Here is a 23270-nt window from a genome sequence, read left to right on the forward strand (position 1 = left end):
TTTCATTGTTCTGGAGTATCAAGTTTTTTCAATTTCATTAAGCACAAACATTGGTAGTGTTCTATAATATAAAAGCATTGAATTACTTTAAAAATATTGCACAATAGTCAAAAGAGAAGGCAAGGACTTCATCACTGCAGTGCAGGTAGCTCTCACCTAAAGACAGGTGATGAACTGCAGATACTATATTCTCTACTCTCCTTGCCACCCAGTCTGTGTGTCTCAGATGTAGACGTATGATGGTTCTGGTATTCTCTGAGTAGTTTCTTCCAATAATTCAGCTGCATAAACTTATACTGACTAGAATTTTCTCACCAGAATTCACCAATTAAGCACTAAAATTAATGTTGTTGTTTTCTGGGCATAAGAAAGTCTGCCACTGGCTAGAAAATAATTAGAAGGAACTGACACTCTGAGAAGTTTCAGAATTTCTTTTAAAAGATCTGTTCTCATTCAATTACAAAACTGGTGTCTATGCTGGGTATTCTCATTAAGATTTTCTGGGGCATTCATCACACTCCTGTACAAGAACTCATCATGAGAGCAGGAAGAACTGCGCACTAAGGCTGCTTGCAGGAGAGTCCATGTGGAACAGCCTCCATTCTGTGGATGTACAGGAATGTCTCAACATTTCATGTTGGTCAGACTTGTGAGGACCAAGCCTGTATATGCAGGCCTTCCAGCAACTTGCTGTTAGTCATTCCATTATTCTGAAATTGACTTTTAAATGAATACTTGGAGTCTAAATCACATCAGGCTTGTCTAAATGAAGACATGGAGGAATACTGCCCTTTTAGAAGATGTGTATGTTTAAAGAGCACAGTTAGACCATGCTAAATGCTGGAGTGGTCATTTATTAAGAACTAAGGTGACCTTGATTTAATTTAGTTAAACCTATTGTGAAATTTTCACTGAGGCTGCTTTAATTCGGAATGAGCACCTACACAACATTTTTATATGGACTAATTAATCTCTTTTTAATTTAATTTTAATTACTCTTGCCAATTGTTTCTATATAGAAAAGATATCAAAGGCAGAAATTACCATATTTTGGTAACGAGGTAAAATGAAAGCTTTATGATCTGTCCTGAAACTGGTTAAATGTCACTGGAAAACTTCTAATCGATTGTAATAAATTTGGAAACTCAAAATCTGTAAAGACACACCAAAAAGGAGAACAAAATATAAGTTTTTATGCTAATGATGAGTTTATAACTAACCTCTCAGAATAGTGACAATGTAATTTAAATTATGAATTCCAGAGATTCTATTTAAATGCCCAAAGAGTTAAGTTTTATCTTCTGAAACAAAAAAAACTTCACAGTGAGAATCTAGAAGCACTTTGGGTTCATGTTGGTTCTTCTACAGGAGAGTCTTCCACATCTATTCCCGGCTTTAAATAAATCTTTTTTAACTTTAGCTATATTTGGGAATTTCATTACCTTGAGTTTATTGTCTAGATGTGTTTACAATTGGGAATTACTGAGACTGAATCTCAATCATCTCTACATTATGACAAGGGTTATTTGCGCTCAGTTTAAAGGCCACCTCCCCAGAAAACAGTCATAAGTTTTCACAGCTATCAACACAGTGAAAAAAGAAAGGATGATTCAATTTTGTTTCCATGTAACAATCAAATATTAGCTATATGTTAATAACACTTGAATGTTATTAGCTGTTGAGAACCTTTGATTATTATCCAAACCTGATCTGTGCCACAACCATGAATATGCTTTGCAGATCCCATTGACAGACCCTTATTAAAATCTGTAAGAGATAAATCCTGAAGATCAATAAGCAGAATGAGTTCTTGCCAAACAACCATGAAAATTTCTGTTTAAAATACAAGGTCAGAGCCAAAATATTATTTTAGAAGACTTCAATGTCCAAAACAATCTGTCAAAGAGGTTGCATAAAGCTTAAGGTTTGTACATATATAAGGTGCATTACTGTGCAAGCACAGAATTTTTTATATCCTACATCCCTGGTTTTGAAACCGGCAAAATTGCTGTAGTAGCGCTCTGCTCCTACAAAAACATCCTTAGGATCCAGAAACTTGATTAACAATTCCTGTCTGCCAGACATGTTTTGAGTACAACTAAACCATCTTCATCAGGCCCTTGACAAAATACAGCTGTAGGTACTTTGCTTTTAAAATGTGAGAGACAATGATAGTTCCTTTATACCATAGAAGTCATTGTGTCGTCTCCATGGGGTTAAGATGACACCTTTTTGAAGCCCTCTTCAACTGGAAAGACTCAGCTTTATAACTTCTACTTTCCAGGAGGACACTCAGGGCTACTGAGTTACAAAATAATGTAGATGGAGTGCCAGCTGCTTGTTCCTCTTGATTTTGCACAATTCCAGATCCATCAATACAAGAGTCATTGGTACTGCAGGTTAATAGACAAGACTTACCTATTTGATACAAAGGTCTGTTTCTGTTTCAGAAACCTCTTTACGTAAAATACTTCAAAATGATTACCAGGTAAAATAACTGCAGACTAATTTTTGTGCTCCCAGGCACATCTAGTAATGTATGGAGCTGGTTCATTTGGATCATGCATATACACAGCACTAAGTTTAACATCTGAAGAGCTCTGCTGTTCATAGTGGAGGGATATTTGCTGTTGCCATCAAAATGCTGCTTTGTGAACATGACTTCAAATGTATGTGCTGGGACTCAACCTAAATTTTGTCAAGGTGTCTGAAGTCCATCCTAAGTCTTGGTCCACAAACATTATGAGACCTCTCCCATTACACTTCATAATGTGCCCTACGAGCTTGGAGTGGTTTTCTACATCAAAAGAGGATGAAAAAAATTTTACCAGGGAATACACTAAGGGAAAACTCACAGAGAGCGATTCCAGAAATAAAGAGGACATTTGGGAAAAAAAAAGAATAGGACGATAAGCAAAAGTTAAAAATACATAAAGTAATCAAAAGCTGGGTTTTTTCACAATGAACTCATTCATTGATTCCTTCTTATGTTAATCCCAAAAATGATTTGTTAGCAAATTATTTGTCAGCCTATGGGAAAAAAAAAGATTAGGAAAAAAAAATTATTACTTGGCATGCTGGTTTAGGTCCAGTAAAAAGGATCTCTTTTGCCTAACTTTGCAAAATGAATCCAATTAGTAATCTTATTTATGCCTGTTGAACAATGAATTCATTCTCTTCCCCTTAACTGGGTCAAAACATTTTTCTAGAACTAAATTAAGTGGCTCCAAACACTTGTAAATATACATGAAATTTATTTCAAGACAAATGAAGCAAAAATATATCTGAACAATTTTGCCACAAACAAGATATAAATGTCTAGTATCCTAATGAACATCATTATGTTCATTTTGCCCTTTAGTTTGACTGGCATATCTTAAATCACACTTCAAGAAAAGACAAAAAAGTACATATTGTGCATTCCCATGACATACCTTGTGGAAGTAAAGTTATATACAAAATGTAGTTCTTCAGCAGTTTTCTAAGTCAGAGATTATTTATCTTTGTTTCAGATAAGTGGCCATTTCTTCAAATCCCTCTTCAACTTTAGGAAAGTAATTGCTGTCATATTTTTTCATCAACATTGGTTTTATTTTTTAAAAATTATCAGCTAAGAGCAGGCATCCTGATATTGGAGTTAGTTCATGTTTCCAGGCTATCATCAATATGGTGAAATCCAGTGGAAAAACTGTAATTATGTGACACAATTTTTTAATCAGTGGCAGCAGATATTGTGAAATATTTTAAGACAGCCTATTGAGTTCCTGCAGTTTCTTTCTGTCTTTACTTATTCCCAGAACTGTGCAAATTCAGGGTGAAGAAGACATTCTAATTTAGCTCCATTTTTCATTGTAAGTAGCACACAGGCACAGATCTGATCTTTTCTGATCTCAAGCACTTAGAAAAGAGGGTATATGCTCCATGGTAAATCAGAGAGAACTTCCCCAATGGGTTACTCGTCCCTTCAGAATCTGAATTACTTTTAGCTTTATGCCACATAGCTAGAGCTAAATCCAGAAGGTAGTGCCTCCAGAGCAGGGTGAATTTGGGTCTATCAGGGTGTGCTAGCAGTTCAAGTTTATCAGACAGTTCAACACTGTCTCTTTACTGAACTTTTATTGTCATAAAAGAAGTGCTGCTGTTCCCAGCAGAAAAGTTCTCACTGAGAAACACAAGTGTGTGTACATACTGCTACACAAAATCCAAAAATCCCCCAAGCTTTTATTTAATAAAGATTTTGGTTAGAATGACAACTGAAGTGAAGAAATCACTTGTATCATTCAAACATCAGCTTCACTTTCATTAGCTGCTTAACTGCTTATCATTCACTGTTTCCCTCCTCTCCCCTCCTCTCCTCTTCTCCTCTCCTTTCTCTATCCCATGACTTTACAGCTGAGTAAATATATCGTATTAACTTCCAGTTACTTGGTATCCATTCTTATTAACATAATAAGATCCCTGATTGTTTATTCCTTCTTCTTTGGTTTTATCCTTTTTTGTGTACATAGATGTGTTTGTATGTAAATTTTAAACCAACCTTAAAATGAATGAAAGTTATTTAGAAACTATTTTCTTGCAATATGTTGAAACTACATTAGCTGAACATACTGGACATAGGAATAAGTTGACAGAGACTATGTCATGTCAACATGCCTAAATTTCATGACCAGCACACAGTGTATCCTACCATGATACCATCAGTGTTTATTGAGTAACAGCAAGAAAATCCAGTTTGATTTTGCTGCCACCAAATACCACTGAAGTCTCCCGTAACTATTACTGCACTGTGAAAAAATCCAATAACTTCTGATCCCTCATATGTATAATTTCTTGAATGATTCATCCATTTGCTCCTATGTTTCAGTAATTAAAAAAATCATGCCAGTACCGGACTCCTTTGAAAACTCAATGCTAGCAAAATTGTAAATCCTGTGTGCTCTGATTATTGCTGTGCTTTGTTGGAAGTGCCTGCATTACCACATATGTGTTGCACTGTTACATCTTGCATGCTTTTACTGTCTAACAAAAAGAATTTTTTTAATGACTTTTGGGGGAATGTCACTTTGGGGATATTCACACATTTATGGGAGAATTACGTGGTTTGTGTGCAGTGACCATAACATGGAATGTAACAATATTCCATAAATATACAGCTTATTTATCCATTTAACCTTCTTACTAGACAATGCAAGAGACAGTTAACAAAATAAAGAATTTTTTGATACCTTAAATTGTTGTTAGATGTAATCCATCACACTCAAGCTAAAAGACAGAAATAATAAATTTCACATTCTATTGCAGAACTGGTTTTCTTAGAATAAAAATCTCATTCATTGAGTTTTGTTATGTTTCAAAAAGCCCCTTGACTTTGACAGGTGACAGCTCATAACTGTTTTTAACCAGTTCTGTTCCTTTAAACTTTACATGTATTTTTACTGTGGTGATATTTTCCCTTCTAATGACATTAAATATAATGAGAGTGCCCTTCTAGTGCTATTGATTTGATACATTTTCAACATGTTTTATACTAAGAAGGTGTTATACAAATTAAAGACATACAACTGACTTTGTACTGATACTATTTTTTTTCCACGTTGAAGCACTTATGTGTATTTAGCAAATTTTGGGAGCAAATTGGGACCACAGGCACTCATAAGAAATGAAGCAACCTTCTAGATGTTTGGGGTTTTTTTCTCACACCTGAGCATTATTTGTGAGAAAAGGCATATTTACTCTTATAAAATAAATTTATTTTACTTTTCCCAGACCTTGATGGAGAAGTCTCACAATGCCTGAAAAAGATCTGTGATGGAGAATCTGAATTCTCATGGCTGTAATAACAATGTTATTGCTGGTATTTAATTCTGCTACTCAAACATCTTTAGTCCTTTTTCATTAAATAACTTAATATCTGACATACTCCTTGATAAAACAGATATGAAAGCTTGGATGGTCTTTGCAAAATATGCAATTAATTGCATTGCATCACAGACACTTTGAAAGTAGCTTTAAGAGCTGCTACTTTCCAATCATTCTTAATTTTCTTTTGTTATTCAAGACACAAAATAAGATGCAAAAGAAGTGTCCTCATGGGATAATTGCTTTTTTTTCCCTGTCTATGCTTGTATATACAGTGCTAGAAAAATGGCATTTTTAGAGGGTGTTTTTAGATATATAGAATTGACTTAAAGTGGTAGTGGTATTTCTTGTTTATTTGTAACAGACATATACATGTTTTTCTCCTCTTGTTTTTCCCGTCCTTCTTCCCATTAAGCATTGTAATTTCTGAGAATGGCAGTAGTATGGCTGTAGAGCACGGTCAATAAGAAAGGAGTTGAAAAGAATTTGTCAAAAAATGAATAAATTAATTTAATTTTTGACCCAATCATGTTGTTTTGAATAGCAGGTATCTATGGGCCATGTTGTGAACTTAAGAAAACCATATTTGGTCTCCTGCAGAGGCCCTCAGAATTCAACTTTTCTATTGAAGAAATAAGATGTAATTAAACATCAGTTGCACAGTGCCACTAAGCACAAAGACTTATATTCTTCTTTTTAGAAAGTGTGAAGACAAAAATTTGTGGTGTTTATAAAGGATTCCACATGATTTCCCTTCCCCATCTGCCCTGTGCTTTGTCTGGTCACTTTGTCTTACTGTAATTTTACTGAATATTACATGATGGGGCCAAAATTGACTGGCAGGAAAAGGAGAGCAAGGGGGAGAAGTATTTGCTTCTATTCCTGACTCTTTAGTAAGCAAAAAAATCTTTGGCTGCCATCTCGTTGGAGTGAATTTTTTGCTGTTGTATGGTTCAGTTTTGATCACTGAAATTTGTTTGCACTTCACGTGCATTCCTGAGAAGCAGTCACAAGTAAATGAGTGCAGTTGTTAAAGTTTTTCTTTTATTTGTAATTGCTTACCAAATAGTTTCTAATGCTATGATTACTGTGATTGATGAATTTTTGTGGGTTTTGAATTGTTTAATTCTATTAGGACATCCTCTAAGCGAAGAAATTGGATTCAAACTAGAAAACAATTGTCACACATTCTCTGTAATTTTCCATTAATAACCAAAGTGTTATTGCTAAAAGAGTTTCCTTTTTAATGAATATTTTATTTGGTGACTTGCATTAAAAACAGCTATCTGAGTCTTATAGAAAGGAGACTTTAATCATTGTAACACATAAACAGGAACTTTTGGAGTAATAAATTTTATTTTAGGCTGCTTTTCTCTTTTCTGCTAAAGAATTGAAAACACCAGGAGAGTGCTCTTACAATATTCCACACAGATCTTGAAACTAGCCCTCTATGTGACATCCATGTCACTTAGAGATCAAGAGCACAAATAAGCTCCATGGAATATTTATATACTTTATTGAGTAACCGCAGTACTTAGCATTTCGACTACATAACTCCTAAACAAATCCAGGGGCTTTCTTTTCTTTCTGGAGCTCATCTTAGCTGTTCTTTCTCTGACTGATTTCCATCCTGGCAAAAAACTACTTTAAGGAATTCTCTCTCTCTCTCTCTCTTTTTTTTTTTTTTTTTTTTTTTTTTTTTTTTTTTTTGAGGTGAAAGTTTCCTGTTCCTTTCCCAAAGTGAAAAAGAAAGAAGCAAATATCCCTTCCTCCAGCCTTTTAGACATTAATTCATCTTAGGTACCAGATGCCCTTATATAAGAGCACCAGTTCTAATATGTTAAAAAAACTTTGTGATACTTTTCCAGCACTGACTTTTTTGTTCCCATAACACCCATAAGGGAAATTTAAGTAATTATATGAATTCTAATAAACTACATCCTAAACAAATGTACAGACCAGATAAAGGGGGTTTTTTTCCTGCTTAAGCTGATAGTATCTATTTAATATGTCTACTGTTAAACCACGTTTTTCTCCTACTGTTCCTCCTTTTTTCTTTTTGGTAACATTTGTTGTGAGGATATGAAACAATACTTTCAAAGTGAGAACCCTCTTCAGTTTGAAAGACATTCTGCATTCATATTGAATGTGGGAATTGCAAAGGCAGTGTGGGATGTATTTTTATTCTTATTTGCATGCCAAAATTCAAATTGTTCTCTTGACTATGGTTTGTATCATAACGTTGTTGCAGACACAATACCAAAGATGGTGGTATTTTCCAAATGAATTTCATATCTGCATGTTTTTCAGCTGAGGTTTGCTATATAAAGCAGTCTAAGAAGGGTAACATGGAACAGGGATTGTAAAGAAGCCAAAAGTGTAATACTGAAGCGATTTCATCCTGCATAGACTTACTATATGGGCAGCTGACTTTGTTTTACTTAACAAGTTAGAATATGCTACAGACAGAAAATTCAGTTTATAAAAAGTATGAAATTCATCAGCCATTAAAAAAAAGAGAAATATGAGATACTTACCAGAAAATATGGAAACTTGCAATATGTCTGCTTCTGATTGCTTAATTAGCTAAAATATAAAAGATCCATTCCATCATGGAATGATGATGATGATGATGAAATTTTCTTTTATCAGTAAGTAGTTTTGCACTGGGAGAATTAATAAGACACAATCTACAAAGACAGTATGGGAAAAATACTTCTTTTTAATAGTTTAACTATTTCCAAAACCTGAAAATTACCTCTTTCTCTACCTACATTTGGAATCATAATACCTTGGTTATCAAATCTTGTACTCTAATAACTGTAGCCACTAGATCACGCACACTCTACAACATATCAAAATAGTTCAATCTTTTACCAAGTGAATCTGCTTAAGTTTTAAATCAGGTATAAACATTGCCTTAGTATTAGGATAAATCCTTTAAGCATTGTACCTTAGTTTGTCTAACCCTCAAAAAAAAATTTGAAGAAAATGGGGACTTTTCAGGGTGAAACATTTCAGATTAATTCCAAGGAAAATACAGTTAAAAATTATTAATACAATTTTTTTCCATATTTGTAGATCTTCAAAATATTCACAGAAGTTTTTTTCGAAGCTTGTGGGTTCAGATAAAGACAGTTTAATAGATAAAACAAAAAGCCACATGCTCAGGCAAAACAAAGCAAGGAATTCATTCCGTCCTTTCCACGGACAGGCAGGCATTCAACCATCTGCAAGAAAACAGGCCTCTGCCCTGCGTAACCATTGCTTGGGAAAACAAATGCCATCACTCCAAATGTCCTCCCCTTTCTTCTTCCCCCAGGTGTACATGCTGAGCATCATGCCATATGTTACGGAATATCCCTGTGGTCAGCTGAGGTCAGCTGTCCCTGCTGTTTCCCTCCCCTGCTCCTTGTGCACACCCAGCCCCCTCGCAGGTGGGGTGCGGTGAAAGGCAGAAAGGCCTTGATTGTGTAAATCCTGCTCGGCCGGAGCTAAACCATTCCTGAACTAGCAACATTGTTTCCAGAACAAATCCAAAACATCGTCCCATATTACCCACTATAGAGAAAACAAAATCTATGCAAGCCAAAACCAGCACATCCTGGAAGAAGCATGATTGTTTTTTCCTCCTTACCTTAAAACCTGTTTTACACATCCTGCCTTTTCTAGTCCCATGTTCTTACTCCTGTCCCATTTGCACTGTTTATCCTGTCTTACTTCTACTCTTTAGGCAGAGAAATAACCAAAACATCCTCATTTTGGGTGAGGTTTTGGGGGAGATTTTTTATATATATATATATATACACCTTTTGGGGGTATTTGAGGTATCTATGACAAAAAAAAAAAAAAAAAGAAATATGGCCTGTGCTTAATTTCAACACTGAAAGTTTCACAAATTGGAAACAAATTGTGCTAGTCTTATGAAAACAATTAGCTTGAAAATTTTCCAAAGTCATTACTACCATCCCTATTTCTCCTGAGGTTCTTCTTTAGCCAACATTTTTCTGATGTTTTCTAAAGACAGATGATAAATAATAAGCTATACAAACATTTGGATATCACTTCAACATATTGCAATCAACATGAGTACATATTAGCCAAAAAACAGGGCTCACTTCACAAACATTGCAGATAGAAATAACACAACAAAGCATTAACATTCCAAATAAACAATTAGAAAGTGATATTTAGCATTACACATTCCAAATAAACATAATTCTTATATAATATTTTCAAAATAATTGTTTTCTATGCCTTTTTTTTCCAATTTAGAATTATGGCCCACATAATTATTTTGTAGCTGCTGGCTGAGTTGCAAAAATCTGAAAGTTTGCCATTTCCCTTCCCCTTCATGAATTTAGTGGCTTTTAACAATAGACTATACATCAGGTTTTCAAATTAAATTGTTGTAGCAGCTAGTTCTACTAGTGTTTTTAGAATGATGATCAGGTAACACATCTGGAAAACATTGTAGTGTCAGGGATTCTATAATTGCAACACATAAATAACATAACCATGTTTAAAATACTTGCAAGTATGCAGCTGTGTATGTTAGTCTTTTACAGAACTTTAAAAATGCATCTGAAGAAAAAGAGCTACATTTTTGCATTCTGATAGCATGTAAAATACAGGGGATAATAATTTTTTTACCCATAAGTAAAATATTTATTGGTATTTATTGGAGCTAGAAAGTGCATGGTGCCCTACTTACCTTCTTCATGAAGAAGAGTGTAATTGAGTTTTTTATTTTCGTTTTTGTGTCCATAAAAGAAATATACAGAAATAGTTTCCTTTTAACAGTAAAAATTATTTGTAATTGGCATTTTTCTTCCTTTAAGGAATTTCTCTTTGTCAATCTTGCATCCACTGTGATTAAATGTTAGGGGATTTTGTGTTTGTGGGGTGTTTTTAAGAGATCTGATTGAAAAATTTCTGACTAACTATTTTGGTTAGAGAATACTGGTTTTAATCATAGTAGTTCCTGTGGCAATATATTGCTTTTAGTAATTTTACTCATGAAATTTACCTTAGTTCAAGAATGGAATAAGTCTATTTGTTGAAAATATATTTCAGAAACCTTCTGGTTCTGCCCAAGTCTGTACATAGAAAGGTTAGTGGTGGAGGACATAGCACATTCACCAGTCCATGGCTTGTCAAGCCTCACAGGAGAACCTTGGTCTGACACATTTGGGCTATGAACTCTATTCAGGGGAGTTGCTTTATCTCTGTTTTCTAAAGAGATCTGAGATTCACCTCACAGAGAAACATAGAAACACTGAGAATTTTGGGAAAAAAACCATTCCCATTCTTAGACTTAGTGAAAAAGCAGTAAGTCATTAGATCCAGAAGGATCTCATTTCCAATTTTTTTTTGAAGTGTGCTTTTAGATAAAAAAGACTTAACCTTTGCATGAGTCAGGCAAGAAAACCACAGAGGATAATATAACTGGACTGAATATACCAGCATTTCTGACATGCTGCTCTGTTTTCCACTATGGGACATGGTTTTTAATGGGACCTGGAAGTCAATAAATAAAGCCTGCACCCCAGTTTATAATGCAGGGAGCCCTGGAGTCCATCTCAGTTTAGAATTTTCACAGGGAACATCTAATTTTTTTTTTTTTTTTAATATGGGATGAACATCAGGGGAAAGAAAAAGTTATCAGAATATCAGACATGTGAAAACTAATGTGTTTCAGATGCCAACATTCCTCCAGCCTTTTTCCCAAACACATAACTGGCTAGTAGTTGTCCTTTAAAATCTTGTCAATGTTAATCTCACAGTGCAAAATAGCTTTTGAAGCAAATTAGATCAATTACATCTGTGCTGAAGCGTGTGTTCTCGAAGCTTTTAAAATATAATGGAAAGTACGACTACATACATAGTACTCAAAAATTAAAAGGGAGAAAACATCCATGATTGTGAAAGGTTAGAAAATAGGTACATTTATGATCTCTTTATTCACAATAAAAGATAATTCATTTGAAGTCTAATAAAATAGATATGAGTTAGATATGAACTAGACATGAGTCCTTCTGGAACTCCTCAATGCATCTGAAAGTCATTGCAAAGTATAAAAACCAGAAAATATATATGTGAATTCTGAGGGGCTTACATTCAGCTATCCCAAAATACAAGTATTCTGGGAGAAGTAGAGCTGTAACACTGAGAAGAATGATGTATTTAAATGTGAAATTGCCAATATTTTCTCATCTTGTGCTACAAGATCTCTCATTGAGCTTTTTAGCTAAAATCCTGTTGATATGTGAAACCTGGCTTGTGATCACGCTAGAGATTTGTGCTGTTATAACTCACTTAATGGGAATGAAATCATACACATGTTTTCTGAAAGAACATGGAATAGATTCATGGCCCCAGTTTGGAAACCACAAACATTAATCCTCTCTTCCTTGTTTTCCTAGCTCCTGTCCGCTACTTTCAATGTGTCTTCCTAAATGGACCTAATGGATTTGGGCTGCAATTTCCTATTAATGCCCCTCCAAACAAGGAAGAAAAGACTCACTCAAAGACTTCCAAGAGAAAGACAAGGAAACCGGGGCAGTAGAGAGACTGAGTCCTGTGATCACTGACATTTTGCACTTTATCTTTTCTGCTGAGGTCCACAGTAGCTGCAGTGGTACTTGTCATTGCAAGAACGTGATCCACTTGCACACATATACCTGGAAAAAGTTTCCATGGGGCAGCGGCAGAACAAGCAGTAATGAACTGTGTTTAACAAAGACAGAAATGTAAAAGTTTCTCATGCCCAGTTTCTCATGGAAAGGCTGCAATGTTAACAAAGCATTGATGTGACTGTGTGTGTGAGCATGTGTGTGTGTTTTCATGCCTCTTTCGCTCTTGTTTTTCTTTACCTCCATGCTCAGCATTGAAGTGAGTCTCTTTTCCATTTAATCTTATCTAAGGAGTGAAAGGTTGAATGTAGCTCTTATATCAGCAAGATTGCAAGACTAGCTGCAATCCTAAACCATTTCTTCTTAACATTCAATCAAATTGCTGACAGGAAAAAGCCTCACTAATTCATGAAAATGTGCTCTGTGACTGGTGCTATTTTTATGTCTCATTGACCAGTGTAGCCTGAAGCTCACACTTAATCGGAGCAGCTCAATACACTATCAGTAAGTTGACTCCACAAGTCATGTTAATGATGAATATTTCTATTTAATCTGAAGCTGTAAAAGGATGGACACTTTGCCCTGCCTGCTGGTGAAATACAAGCTCTTCTCTTCCTAAGGCCCAAAGTGAGAAGAGAAAGTGAAACCACACGGCAAAGGTTAGGAAAACCACTGTTTTACCAACATGAAAGTCCAAAGAAAATAACGAAATAATTATAGTGCTTCCACTTTTATTCTGTGGCTAAATCAGATTGTCTTGCAGTAAAAACCTTGTAAATGGACAATATACCAGCCAACAATTTGCTATTAGCATAAGCCAGATGAAAAGCTAGGATGTGAGATGCCATTCACGAAACTAAAGCAACCCAAATTTCCAGTAAGTAATTATGTGAATTTGATGCTATCTCAGATCAGTGAATAACAACAAAAAACCAAAACCAAGCCCAAACAAACAAAGAATCAAAAAAAAAAAAAAAAAAAGAAACATAAACACATGAAATAATCCAGGTATCTCGTTTTACTAGATGAAATGAAAAGACTTCCTCACAGCACACTACTGTAAATAACTTACAGTAGAACTGAAAGTAGATGTGCTTGTCCTCAACCTTCTTTTGTGCATTTATGTAGAAATAAGGGATTTGTTGCCCCAGGAAAGAGACAGGATGGCATTTGATCCATGTAAAGGCACATGACTGAAAATTGGCATCTCACCAGTCTACGTCTGGCAATGTAAATAATCATACATTTTTGCAAGCTGCTATTCGTTTGCATTTCCTTACTATATTTTTGCATTTAATCTGGGAAATATACAGCAGTGACCTTAGTTATGTAGTTTCCTGCTGAAGCAACATGATGCTCTTTGTAGAATGTGACTACTTGTAGAGTCTGAACACACCAAAAACTATATATCACCTTTTTATTTTTAGTTTAGATCAAGATAGCATTGGCCTCCTTCCTCATACACTGTCCTTCCCCATCCATTCTTACTTCTAATCAAATAATTGACTCATGTAAGTTTTGGACAACTGATTCTTTGACAGATTAGTGCAATTCAGAAAGCTCTGCTGTTACACTTCTGGGTCCGGTTGGTACTCTCTGAATACTGGTCATGGCCTTATGTGAACTGGATCCTTGGCCTTAATGTGCTCTGATATTGCACAGGTCCTGTGCTGCAAAAACCGTCATTACAAGCAGTTTAGGCAGTGGTGACCAGAAAGCGGCAGGAACAGGTCCTGCTCTAGAAGTAGCTCTTCCCATGTAGAATTACACTATAGATATGAGTGTTCATGGTGAATGCTCCCACAGACCCCTGTGAAATCTGCTCCAGAGATAGCACTGACAACAGAGAATTTTTAATGGTAAAATGATAATCTTCAAATTTTTTTTCTGTGTCTCTTTTTATATTTCCAGTGACTTTTTCCTTCCCAATTTGTGATTTTGTATATATTATTATGGATGTTATTGCCCTAGGTTTTTATTGTGAAAGCTGTCTTAAAAATGAGATTTTAACTTTCTGCAAAATCAGTTAATTCAAGATTTTATCTAACACCAATAATCAGGACAAAAAAATTATATACTATAAGCCTTTAATTTTTTTCAGCTTCTTTGGGAAAAATAATTTTTTTTCATTATAGTTAGCTTTAATCCTTTCTTCCTATCTGAGATGGGAGATGACAAGAATTTGTTCCAGATCTCATTTTCACAATGTTCCAATTAGATATCTGAAAGCTTTGGAAATATAAACAATTAACAAAATTGCATAAGTGATATAAAATCAATCTTTTAATTTTGTTTCCTAATCTATGTCACTGCCTGGAAAAACAGGAGAAACAGGTCTGCTCTCAGAGATGCAAGTGTTTTTCTCTTTAAATTCACCTGGAAACTAAAAAAATTCCCGGTTTGCATGGTTTTACTCAAGTTAGCCTGAAATATTGCAAAAACATATGCTGATTGTTATACATTTTGGAAAATAAAATAATATGCTGTTCTGTGAATTCAAAAGTGCAGGACAAGGGTTTATGTATTCAAACTTCAGAAATCTTCTGATTACAAAGATACAATTAGGCTGGAAAATTGCCCATTCTGCATTGTATTTACTCCTAATGGGCTTTTAGCAATAGTTAGCCAGCTTTTTTACACACTTCATTGATTACACTCTGATGGAAAGCTAAATGGTGCTGCAGTCATTCGAGGTAGGACTCCATCTACACCAAATCATGTATGTTCATCAAAGGGCTTGTTTATAATACAGCTGCACAACCAGTACAGACAAAGCTGCGATCTCCAATGACAAGTATATCGTTCAGACTCTTAGGAAAATGGCCATCAAGAAAGTGAGACGGCAAAAAAAGGTGAGATTCCCAGCTCCCACACTCCACAGGAACTATGGCTTATATCAGCAATGGTTAAGGTAGATGAGCTGGTGTGGGAAACAGACTAGAGCCTGAAGGTGATACAACTGCAGGTGCTCAGCTCTGCACTGGGGTTCAAGAGTCCTTTGCCCTGCAGAGTTTGGTGGGCCATCCCACGTATGAGGTGTATCACTCGGCAGTTTGGCTGCGCACTTTTCTCTGAGGTGCTAAAATCCTCATGCTGAAGTCAACAGGAGTAGTCAATTTGCAGCAAGCCCAGTGAGATAAGTTTTACAAGAGCTGTCTGCTCTTGCTGGTGCAGCCCTCAGACTCCATCCCCATCCTTCAGTCCCTGTTCAGTTTTACACATCTACCCATGTCACAGTTAGGGTCCAATTCTGTCCGTTTTAAAACCTTCTGGTGAATCAGAGCTTTTCTCAATGGCTCATTCCTATTGCACCAGTTAGTGAGGGGGTGCTGAGAAAGTCTGTGTAAGAAGCTCCTTTAGTGATTAACAGTGTGCAGGTGCCCAGGCACTGGTGGGGGCTGCAGGGTGGCCTCTGTGAAGAGCAGCCCTGGGCTGGACGTGGCTGGTTCCAGATGGCTACAAGGCACCCACCTCAGGGCAGAGCTGAGCCCCACAGCCCTGATGGTGGTGCCTCAAGGAAACATCTGTAAGGAAGGTTTGAAAATGCCACAGAGAGAAAGGAAGACAGAATGAAAAGAGTGAAAAGCAGCAGATGGAGAACCAAGGTCAGAAGATGAGGACGAAGAGGAGCTGCTCTACATCAGGGCAGAGATGTCCCTACAGCCTGTGGAGCACCCATGCCACAGCAGGCTAAAAGTCTGAGAAGGACAGAGCAGTGAAGAGGAACCACCATGGGCCAATCATTACTGATGGAGACTGGTGTGAAGGAGTGACCTTGAACTTGAGAAAGGGGGAGGAAAAATGTTGATTTAATGTTTGCCTTTCTGTTTCCCACTATCCAAATCCTGAAATCATACATTTTTGTGAGCTTATTTTCCCTGAGTCTTCTTTGTTCACAATGGTAATTAGTAACCAATCTGCCAGTCTTTAGCTCAGCCTGTGAGCTTTCTCATTCTTGTTCTTCCTATTTTCCCTCCCTGAGCGGAGGAGTGAGCAGCTGTTAACCAAGGCTGACCCACCACAGCTGGTTATTACACAGATCTTACACATCTCCTACTAAAAACCAGCAAAATGCTATTTGTCCCACACTTGGGGTCACCACTTAGAACACAAGACAGAACATATGTAAAATGTACATTACCACAAAGATTTATTCCACTAATCCTCAGCTCTAGAACTGCACTGCTATGTTTTTTTATACACAGCCACTTACTGCTTAATGTACTCTTGTCTATATGCCAAATTCTGTATGACAAAAACTCTAAGACAACATAAGAGAAGTTCAGTAAACAGAGTTGTAGAGAGATGTCTTTATCTGCTAGGACATAGGCACTCAGGAGAGCAGCTGAAACACTTTTCCCTTTCCTATCTTACTTAATACTTTTCTTCCACCACTCAGTATAGTATGAAATCAGAGACTTATCCCCTTAGGGAGAACACTGGCCCTCTAAGCTGCTTTGAACTTAAAACAGTCAGCATCTGACTGCCCTCAGTTACACACCTTTGGCAGCACTTCTTTCCAGGGATTGAAGATTTTGGAAGCCAAGAAAAAAATTAAAAGTATTACAAGAGTAGCAATGATGAAAGTTAAGGTGTGAAGGGCTTGTAATTGACAAAATAAGAGTAAATATAAAATGTCTTATGAGGGTTCCTAGGAAGGAACCATACATAAAAGAAGAATTTGTTAAAGATTCATCTTAAAGAGGTGATATTTCTGCCACCTTTTAGTTCTCCAGAAGGAAGAAATACAAAGGCAATTGAAAATATGAAGCATGTATTATTTATACACCTGAAAATGTCACTAGATCTATAGCTTGCATACCAGAAGTTCTCCATAAATTCTCAATTAACCAAAAACTTAAGAAGTCATATTATTCACCTGTGGGCAAAACAGAAGGTACCTCTCAATGCCGAAGTCTTAGCCATTCAATTAAACAATGAAATAACATGACACTTTTTGGGTTTTCTCTTGGTTTATAGATTTCTGAGCATGCACATTTTTTGTGATACATACACCACACAACCATTTGTTCTGAAGTCCTCAAGTCTCAAGGACTGGGTTAGTCAATGTAGTAAATACTTCTCAGGACTTTCCTTCAGTTTCCAGTGTTGTCTTTTATTATGATGGAAATGAGTAAAATTTTTAGAATACATTTTATTTTGCCTGATCCAAAAGCTTAGCAATTCAACTTATTCAGAAATGCTTCCTTTGGAAAAGTTTTGCAAAAAATGCACTTTCTAAATATCACTTTTATTACATAACTCTTTTACCAATACTCATTAGATAAAATTTGTTTACAATTTTGAGCCTTTTTCTCTGGATGAGTTGATTATTCTCAAGGGGAAAAATATATTCTTGCTCAAATTGTGACCCCTGTGTTCCCTTTGACTTGATTCTTGCTCTGTGTTAAGAAAAACCTAAGTCTTCCCATTTTTCTTCTCCACCCAATGCAGGAAAAGACCAAGTTCAAAACCATTTAAGGAACCTGAAGGTGCACAAGTCTATGGGACCTGACAAGATACAACCATGGGTCCTGAAAGAACTGGCTGAGAAAGTGGCTATGCCACTATCCAACGTATTTGAAAAGTCATGGCAATCTGGTGGAGTTCCCACTGACTGGAAAAGGGGAAACATAATACCCATTTTTAAAAAGGGAGATAAGGAAGATCCAGGGAATGACAGGTCAGTCAGTGTCACCTCAGTGTCTGGCAAGATCATGAAGCAGCTTCTCCTGGAAAATATGCTGAGGCACGTGGAACATAATGAGGTGATTGGTAACAGCCAATATGGCATCACTAAAGTCAAATCATGCCTGACAAATTTCTTGGCCTCCTACCATAGGGTTACAGCAGTGGTGGATGAGGGAAGGGCAACAGGCATCGTCTCCCTGGACTTGTACAAAGACACTGTCCCGTATGACATCTATATCTCTAAAATGGAGAGACGTGAATCTGACAAATGGGCCACCGGGTGGATAAAGAATTGGCTGGATGATCATGCTCAAAGTGCTGAAGTCAGTGGTGCAATGTCCAAATGGAAAGCAGTGCCAAGTGGTGTTCCTCAGGGGTCAGTATTGGGACTGGTGCTTTTTAACATCTTTGTTGGTGACATGGACAGTGGGTTTCAGTGCACCCTCAGTGAGTTTACTGATGACACCCAAGTATGTGATGCAGTCAACATGCTGGAGGGAAGGAATAACACCCAGAAGGACCTTGTCAGGCTTGAGAGGTGGGCCCAGGTCATCCTCATGAAGTTCAACAATGCCAAGTGCGAGGTCCTGCACCTGGTTTGGGGCAACCCCAAAAACAAGTTAAGGCTGGGCAGAGAATGGAAAGAGACTAGCCCTGGGGAGAAGGACTTGGGGTTGCTGTTAGACGAAAAGCTCGACATGACTCAGCAGTGTGTGCTAGCAGTGAAGAAAGCCATCTGTATCCTGGGCTGCATCAAAACCAGTGTAGCCAGCACATCAAGGGAGGTGATTCTGTCCCTCTACTCTGCTCTGGTGAGACCCCACCTGGACTATTGTGTTCAGGACTGGCAACCCCAGCTCAAGAAAGATGTTGACATGTTAGAGCAAGTCCAGAGGGGAGACATTAAGTTGACCACAGGGCTGGAGCACATCTCCTACGAAAATAGGTTGAGAGAGATGGGGCAGTTCAGCCTGGAGAAGAGAAGGCTTCGGGGATACTTAATAACAGTCTTCCAGTACCTAAAAGAGGCCTGCAAGAGAGCTAAAGAGGGACTTTTCACAATGGCATGTAGTGACAGGACAAGGGGGAATGGCTTTAAGCTGAAGGAGGTTGGGTTTAGTTTAGATATTAGAGAGAAAGTTTTTACTGTGAGGGTGGTGAGGCTCTGGAACAGGTTGCCCAGAGAAGTTGTGGACTCCCCATCCCCAGAAGTGTTCAAGGCCAGGTTGGACAGGGTTTTGAGATACCTGCTCTAGTGGAAGGTGTCCCTGCCCAAGGCAGGAGGGTGGGAACGAGATTATCTTTAAGGTCCCTTCCAATCCTAACCATTCTATCATTCTATGATTCTAATGGATACTCTGCCAACAGGCAAACTCCTTCCCAGATCTGATTTTACCTGAAATGTTCTATTAATTTTCTCTCAGAATATCTAATGGTAATAAGCATGTCCATATCCTAAGCCTCTGGGTTTTGTCTCAGTCACCAATAAAATTCTATTAAAGAGTATGGCTGGTGGCTGAAACGGCAAACCGATGAATTTGGGTAGCAGCAGAGGTAATAAGAAGTTTCTTCCTGTTAAGTATGAGATTTGCTTTCATAATTCTAAAGTTTTCGCATTCTTTCTGCTAAATTTTGCTCAGAAATTAATTTGTTCTCCCATGTATCCCATATTAAGCTCCTCCTGATAGAAAAAGCAAACTTTTTTGAAACTCAATCACCAAACTGAAAAATTTTGATTCTGGTAAAGAGTAACAGAAACATTTAATTCATCTACTTTTTTATTCTAAAGAGGGGTATTTACAAAGTGAAGGTCTTCTTGCTTTCGAACCTGCTAAAGAAATGGGAAAATAAAGCTGCTAACATTAATAGTCTAGACATACTTTCCAGCTGAATGACAAAGATATAAATGCACATTTATTGTGCAACCCACCTCCTGTGGGGTTTTTTTCCTTTGGAAAAGAAACAATGCAAAGGAGAAGTCTTAAGTACCATGCTGTTAAATTAAGGCTTAGAAGTAGTGTTTCAGTGCAGAAAAGGCAACATGAAGATAACTTGATGAGAACCTTCCCTGCGCCTCTCTAAATATTGCACCTTCCTGCCAAAGTGATATGACCAGCCTTTCCCAAAACAACTGAGCCTATCTTGTCTCCTTTGCCTTGATGTGAGTGTGTCTAAGTCTACCTTAAGAAAACCTGAATAAAGCACTGCTTCACTGCTGCTCGATGACTTGAATTTTTGAGTGTGAAAGTCAATACAGTGTTCTGCTCTCTTACACATGTAAGTGTGTACATAGGTATACTGGTATATCTACATTTCAACTGGAATGACAACACGTTCTTTGATAGATCAAATTAGTTCTTTTAAATTCACAAAAAATGATAATAAAAAAAAATGAAAAAAAATAGAAGATAAAAACCAACTAAAAAACCTGTTTTTCTAAGATTTTATGACCCTTATTTTTTAAATCATACAAATCATCCTCCCTTTTAGTTTCTTGCCAGGTGGGTTTTTCCCATTAATGCCTTGCCAACTGATTTATCATCTCTGGGCAGATGTACTAGAAGTTAATGGAATCCTATAGACTATAGGGACATTTGGATACAACCCCAAATTCACTTCTTTTTAACTGCTTGATCATTTAGCTGATCATTTTGGTATCTTCCCCAAACAGTAGAAGAGAAAATTGAAGTACTAAAGCCTTTTGTCATGTATCTATTTACAAAACAAAAGCAGAAAAAGCATTTAGAAAATTAGTACCAGTAACACTGAGGTTATTAAATGCTAAATGCCATGAAAATGAAACATCTGGGTGCTTCAGCTTCCAGAAAATAAAGCCAGCAGCATGCCTCTAATTTGCCCAAAAGTTAATGATTTAAGGAAAAAATCGTTTAGCATTTTCAGCTGATAGCAATGTTATTGATGTCCTACAGTTTCAGTGGATTACAATTAGTGAAAATGACAAGTCCATGTAATCAAGGGCAAGAATACTTCAAAATAAATCCAGGTATGAGACACCAATTCACATATTCATAGGGATATTTTACAGATTTATCTGTTTGTGGGCAGCTGTGTCATGGATGGGAGTGATTGGCAGTCTACAAAGTAAAGGATTTCTGCAATTTAGTTGACAAATTCTCTCAAAAAATTGCAGAAATAGAGCAGTTAACGAGTTTGGGTATGATCCCATTTGACAGCTATCACCCTTCATATTGAGACCTCTGCTATGAAGGGGTCTTTTATCACATGCAATCATTGTCATTCTTTTGCTTCCAAAAATGCATAATTCTCTGCTTTTATTTAGATAAATGCATATGTTAGAGTGTTAAAATCATTCTCTAACACTTTTTCTCTAATACTGATATTCTGTATAAATAATACCATCAGCTAAGATGCAAAGAACTTAGTTGTACGATGGAGCTGCTTGTAATGGAACTATCAATCTAAGAAAATTCTGGTTCCCATTTTTAGATCAGAACTTTCTTTTATTTTGGTCATATAAATGTCTTAACCAAAACTTTTAAGTGAAAGAAAAGTATTCAAATTAAATTGTTTGATACTTTTAATAAGATCAAAGGAGACCTTTTCCAATAATTTCACACGCTTTAAAGGTTGTTTTTAAAAAATAGCAAACAATAATTAAATCCAGAAGTACGTGACAGAGGTGCTATTTTCTGAGATGCCAGCAATGAATTCTTTTCACACTGTGTATGGCTTCTTCCCTGTTGATGGCTCAAACAAGAATCACTTGAAAAATACATCTAATGGAGCCACACCCTAGCTAGATATCATCACTTCCACAATCAGTGGAAAGAAAGCATACAGAGACTGATGAGAAGAAATGTCTGTGTGTGTGTGTGGATGCAGCAAGGCACCTGTACTCCTACGGATGTGCAGTGACCTAAGCACACTCCCTCAGCATATATTTGTAAATTCATGGAATTTAAAGGTGAAATAGACCCTTATATTTTAACCTGTGGACTTTTATATGGAGTCAAATAACTCAAGCTGGAATATTGTGCAACTCTTTAAAAACTGTTTCAGACAAACTAAAAAACGTTTTGTAGATTAAGCACTCTCTTTTCCCCATGCTGTCTGTAATTATATGAGGTTTCAGTCTCCAATGCCACCCTGTCTCTTTCCACAAACACAACTACAGCCATTTTCGTAAGGTTTATGTTACTGTTCTCCTATTAACATTGATGAAGCTATGTTAACCATAAGGCCATAAATGACTTCACTGTAGTCCACTGATGAACCTATGCCAATTATTATTGTATTTGATTTTGAAAATCAGATTTTTCCTATCATGAAAACCTTCAGGAGACACAGATTCAGACAAATCCCATCAATGTTGTTCTCCAGGAGATGAAAAATTGGAAAAGCTGTAAATCTTTTCATTCTGGAGCACTGAAATGTTTAGCTAGGACAACAACTTAGATTATATTAAATGTGCATGGATTTATACATTAAAATTAAGGTTTCTATATTAAAATTAACCAACTTAAATGACTTAAAAGTTTGAAAGCAGACTTTGGTTTAATAGAAAGCTTTCCAAAATATCCAAACTAGTCACTGGTTTATGATACCAATTTTAAACTTATGTAAAAAATGCACAGAGAAAAACTATTGAGTGGAAAATCATGCGCGTAATAGTGAGAGATAAAGAACACAAACATGAGTGTAAATGCGCTAGTGGAATCTCTCCTTCCTGAGGAAGACCTTCTTCCACTCCTTCCCTCTCCCTCTTTCTGAGAGGAGAGACCAGATCTGCAAGCAGATGTTCACCCCAGGAAGAAATGAGAAGCAAGAGAACGGTGAAAGCAGATGAGAGCAAAGTCAAGGCACAATGAGGTTCTGGGTGATTTGGAGGTAATGGAAACCAGGAAACCATAAGGTCACTGCTACACAGATTTTACTGCTGTCAAGAAATTTCTGTTCTTCCCTGGGACGGTAACATTCACTTTGGCAAGTATTTCTGAGGAGCTATCTTTGGATGTACAGTGCTAATGTTCAGAGTAGGCAATTCAATCAATTTCCCTTGCAAACCACAAGCAAGATTTGTCTGCTTTTGTTTAACTATTTTTT

At 36.7% G+C, this 23270-nt stretch overlaps 1 protein-coding gene across 15 annotated transcripts in view; it reads left to right on the top strand.

Moving 5' to 3' along the window:
• TRDN (triadin) overlaps positions 1-20382 on the top strand; it is a 231443-nt gene extending 211061 nt beyond the window's left edge. For 12 of the 15 annotated variants that reach the window (XM_082276583.1, XM_082276584.1, XM_082276586.1 and 9 more), the window contains one exon: positions 17949-20382. In XM_082276583.1, the coding sequence (XP_082132709.1) occupies positions 17949-19441 (1493 nt within the window). In that variant the 3' untranslated portion in view covers positions 19442-20382. Of the gene's footprint in view, positions 1-12284; positions 13486-17948 lie in introns of those variants that run through there. The other 3 variants (XM_082276578.1, XM_082276579.1, XM_082276574.1) reach the window with 2 other exon arrangements.
• The last annotated feature ends 2888 nt before the right edge of the window (positions 20383-23270 follow it).

This window comes from Coloeus monedula (genome assembly GCF_965178545.1).
Source record: "Coloeus monedula genome assembly, chromosome: 2".
Lineage (NCBI taxonomy): Eukaryota > Metazoa > Chordata > Aves > Passeriformes > Corvidae > Coloeus > Coloeus monedula.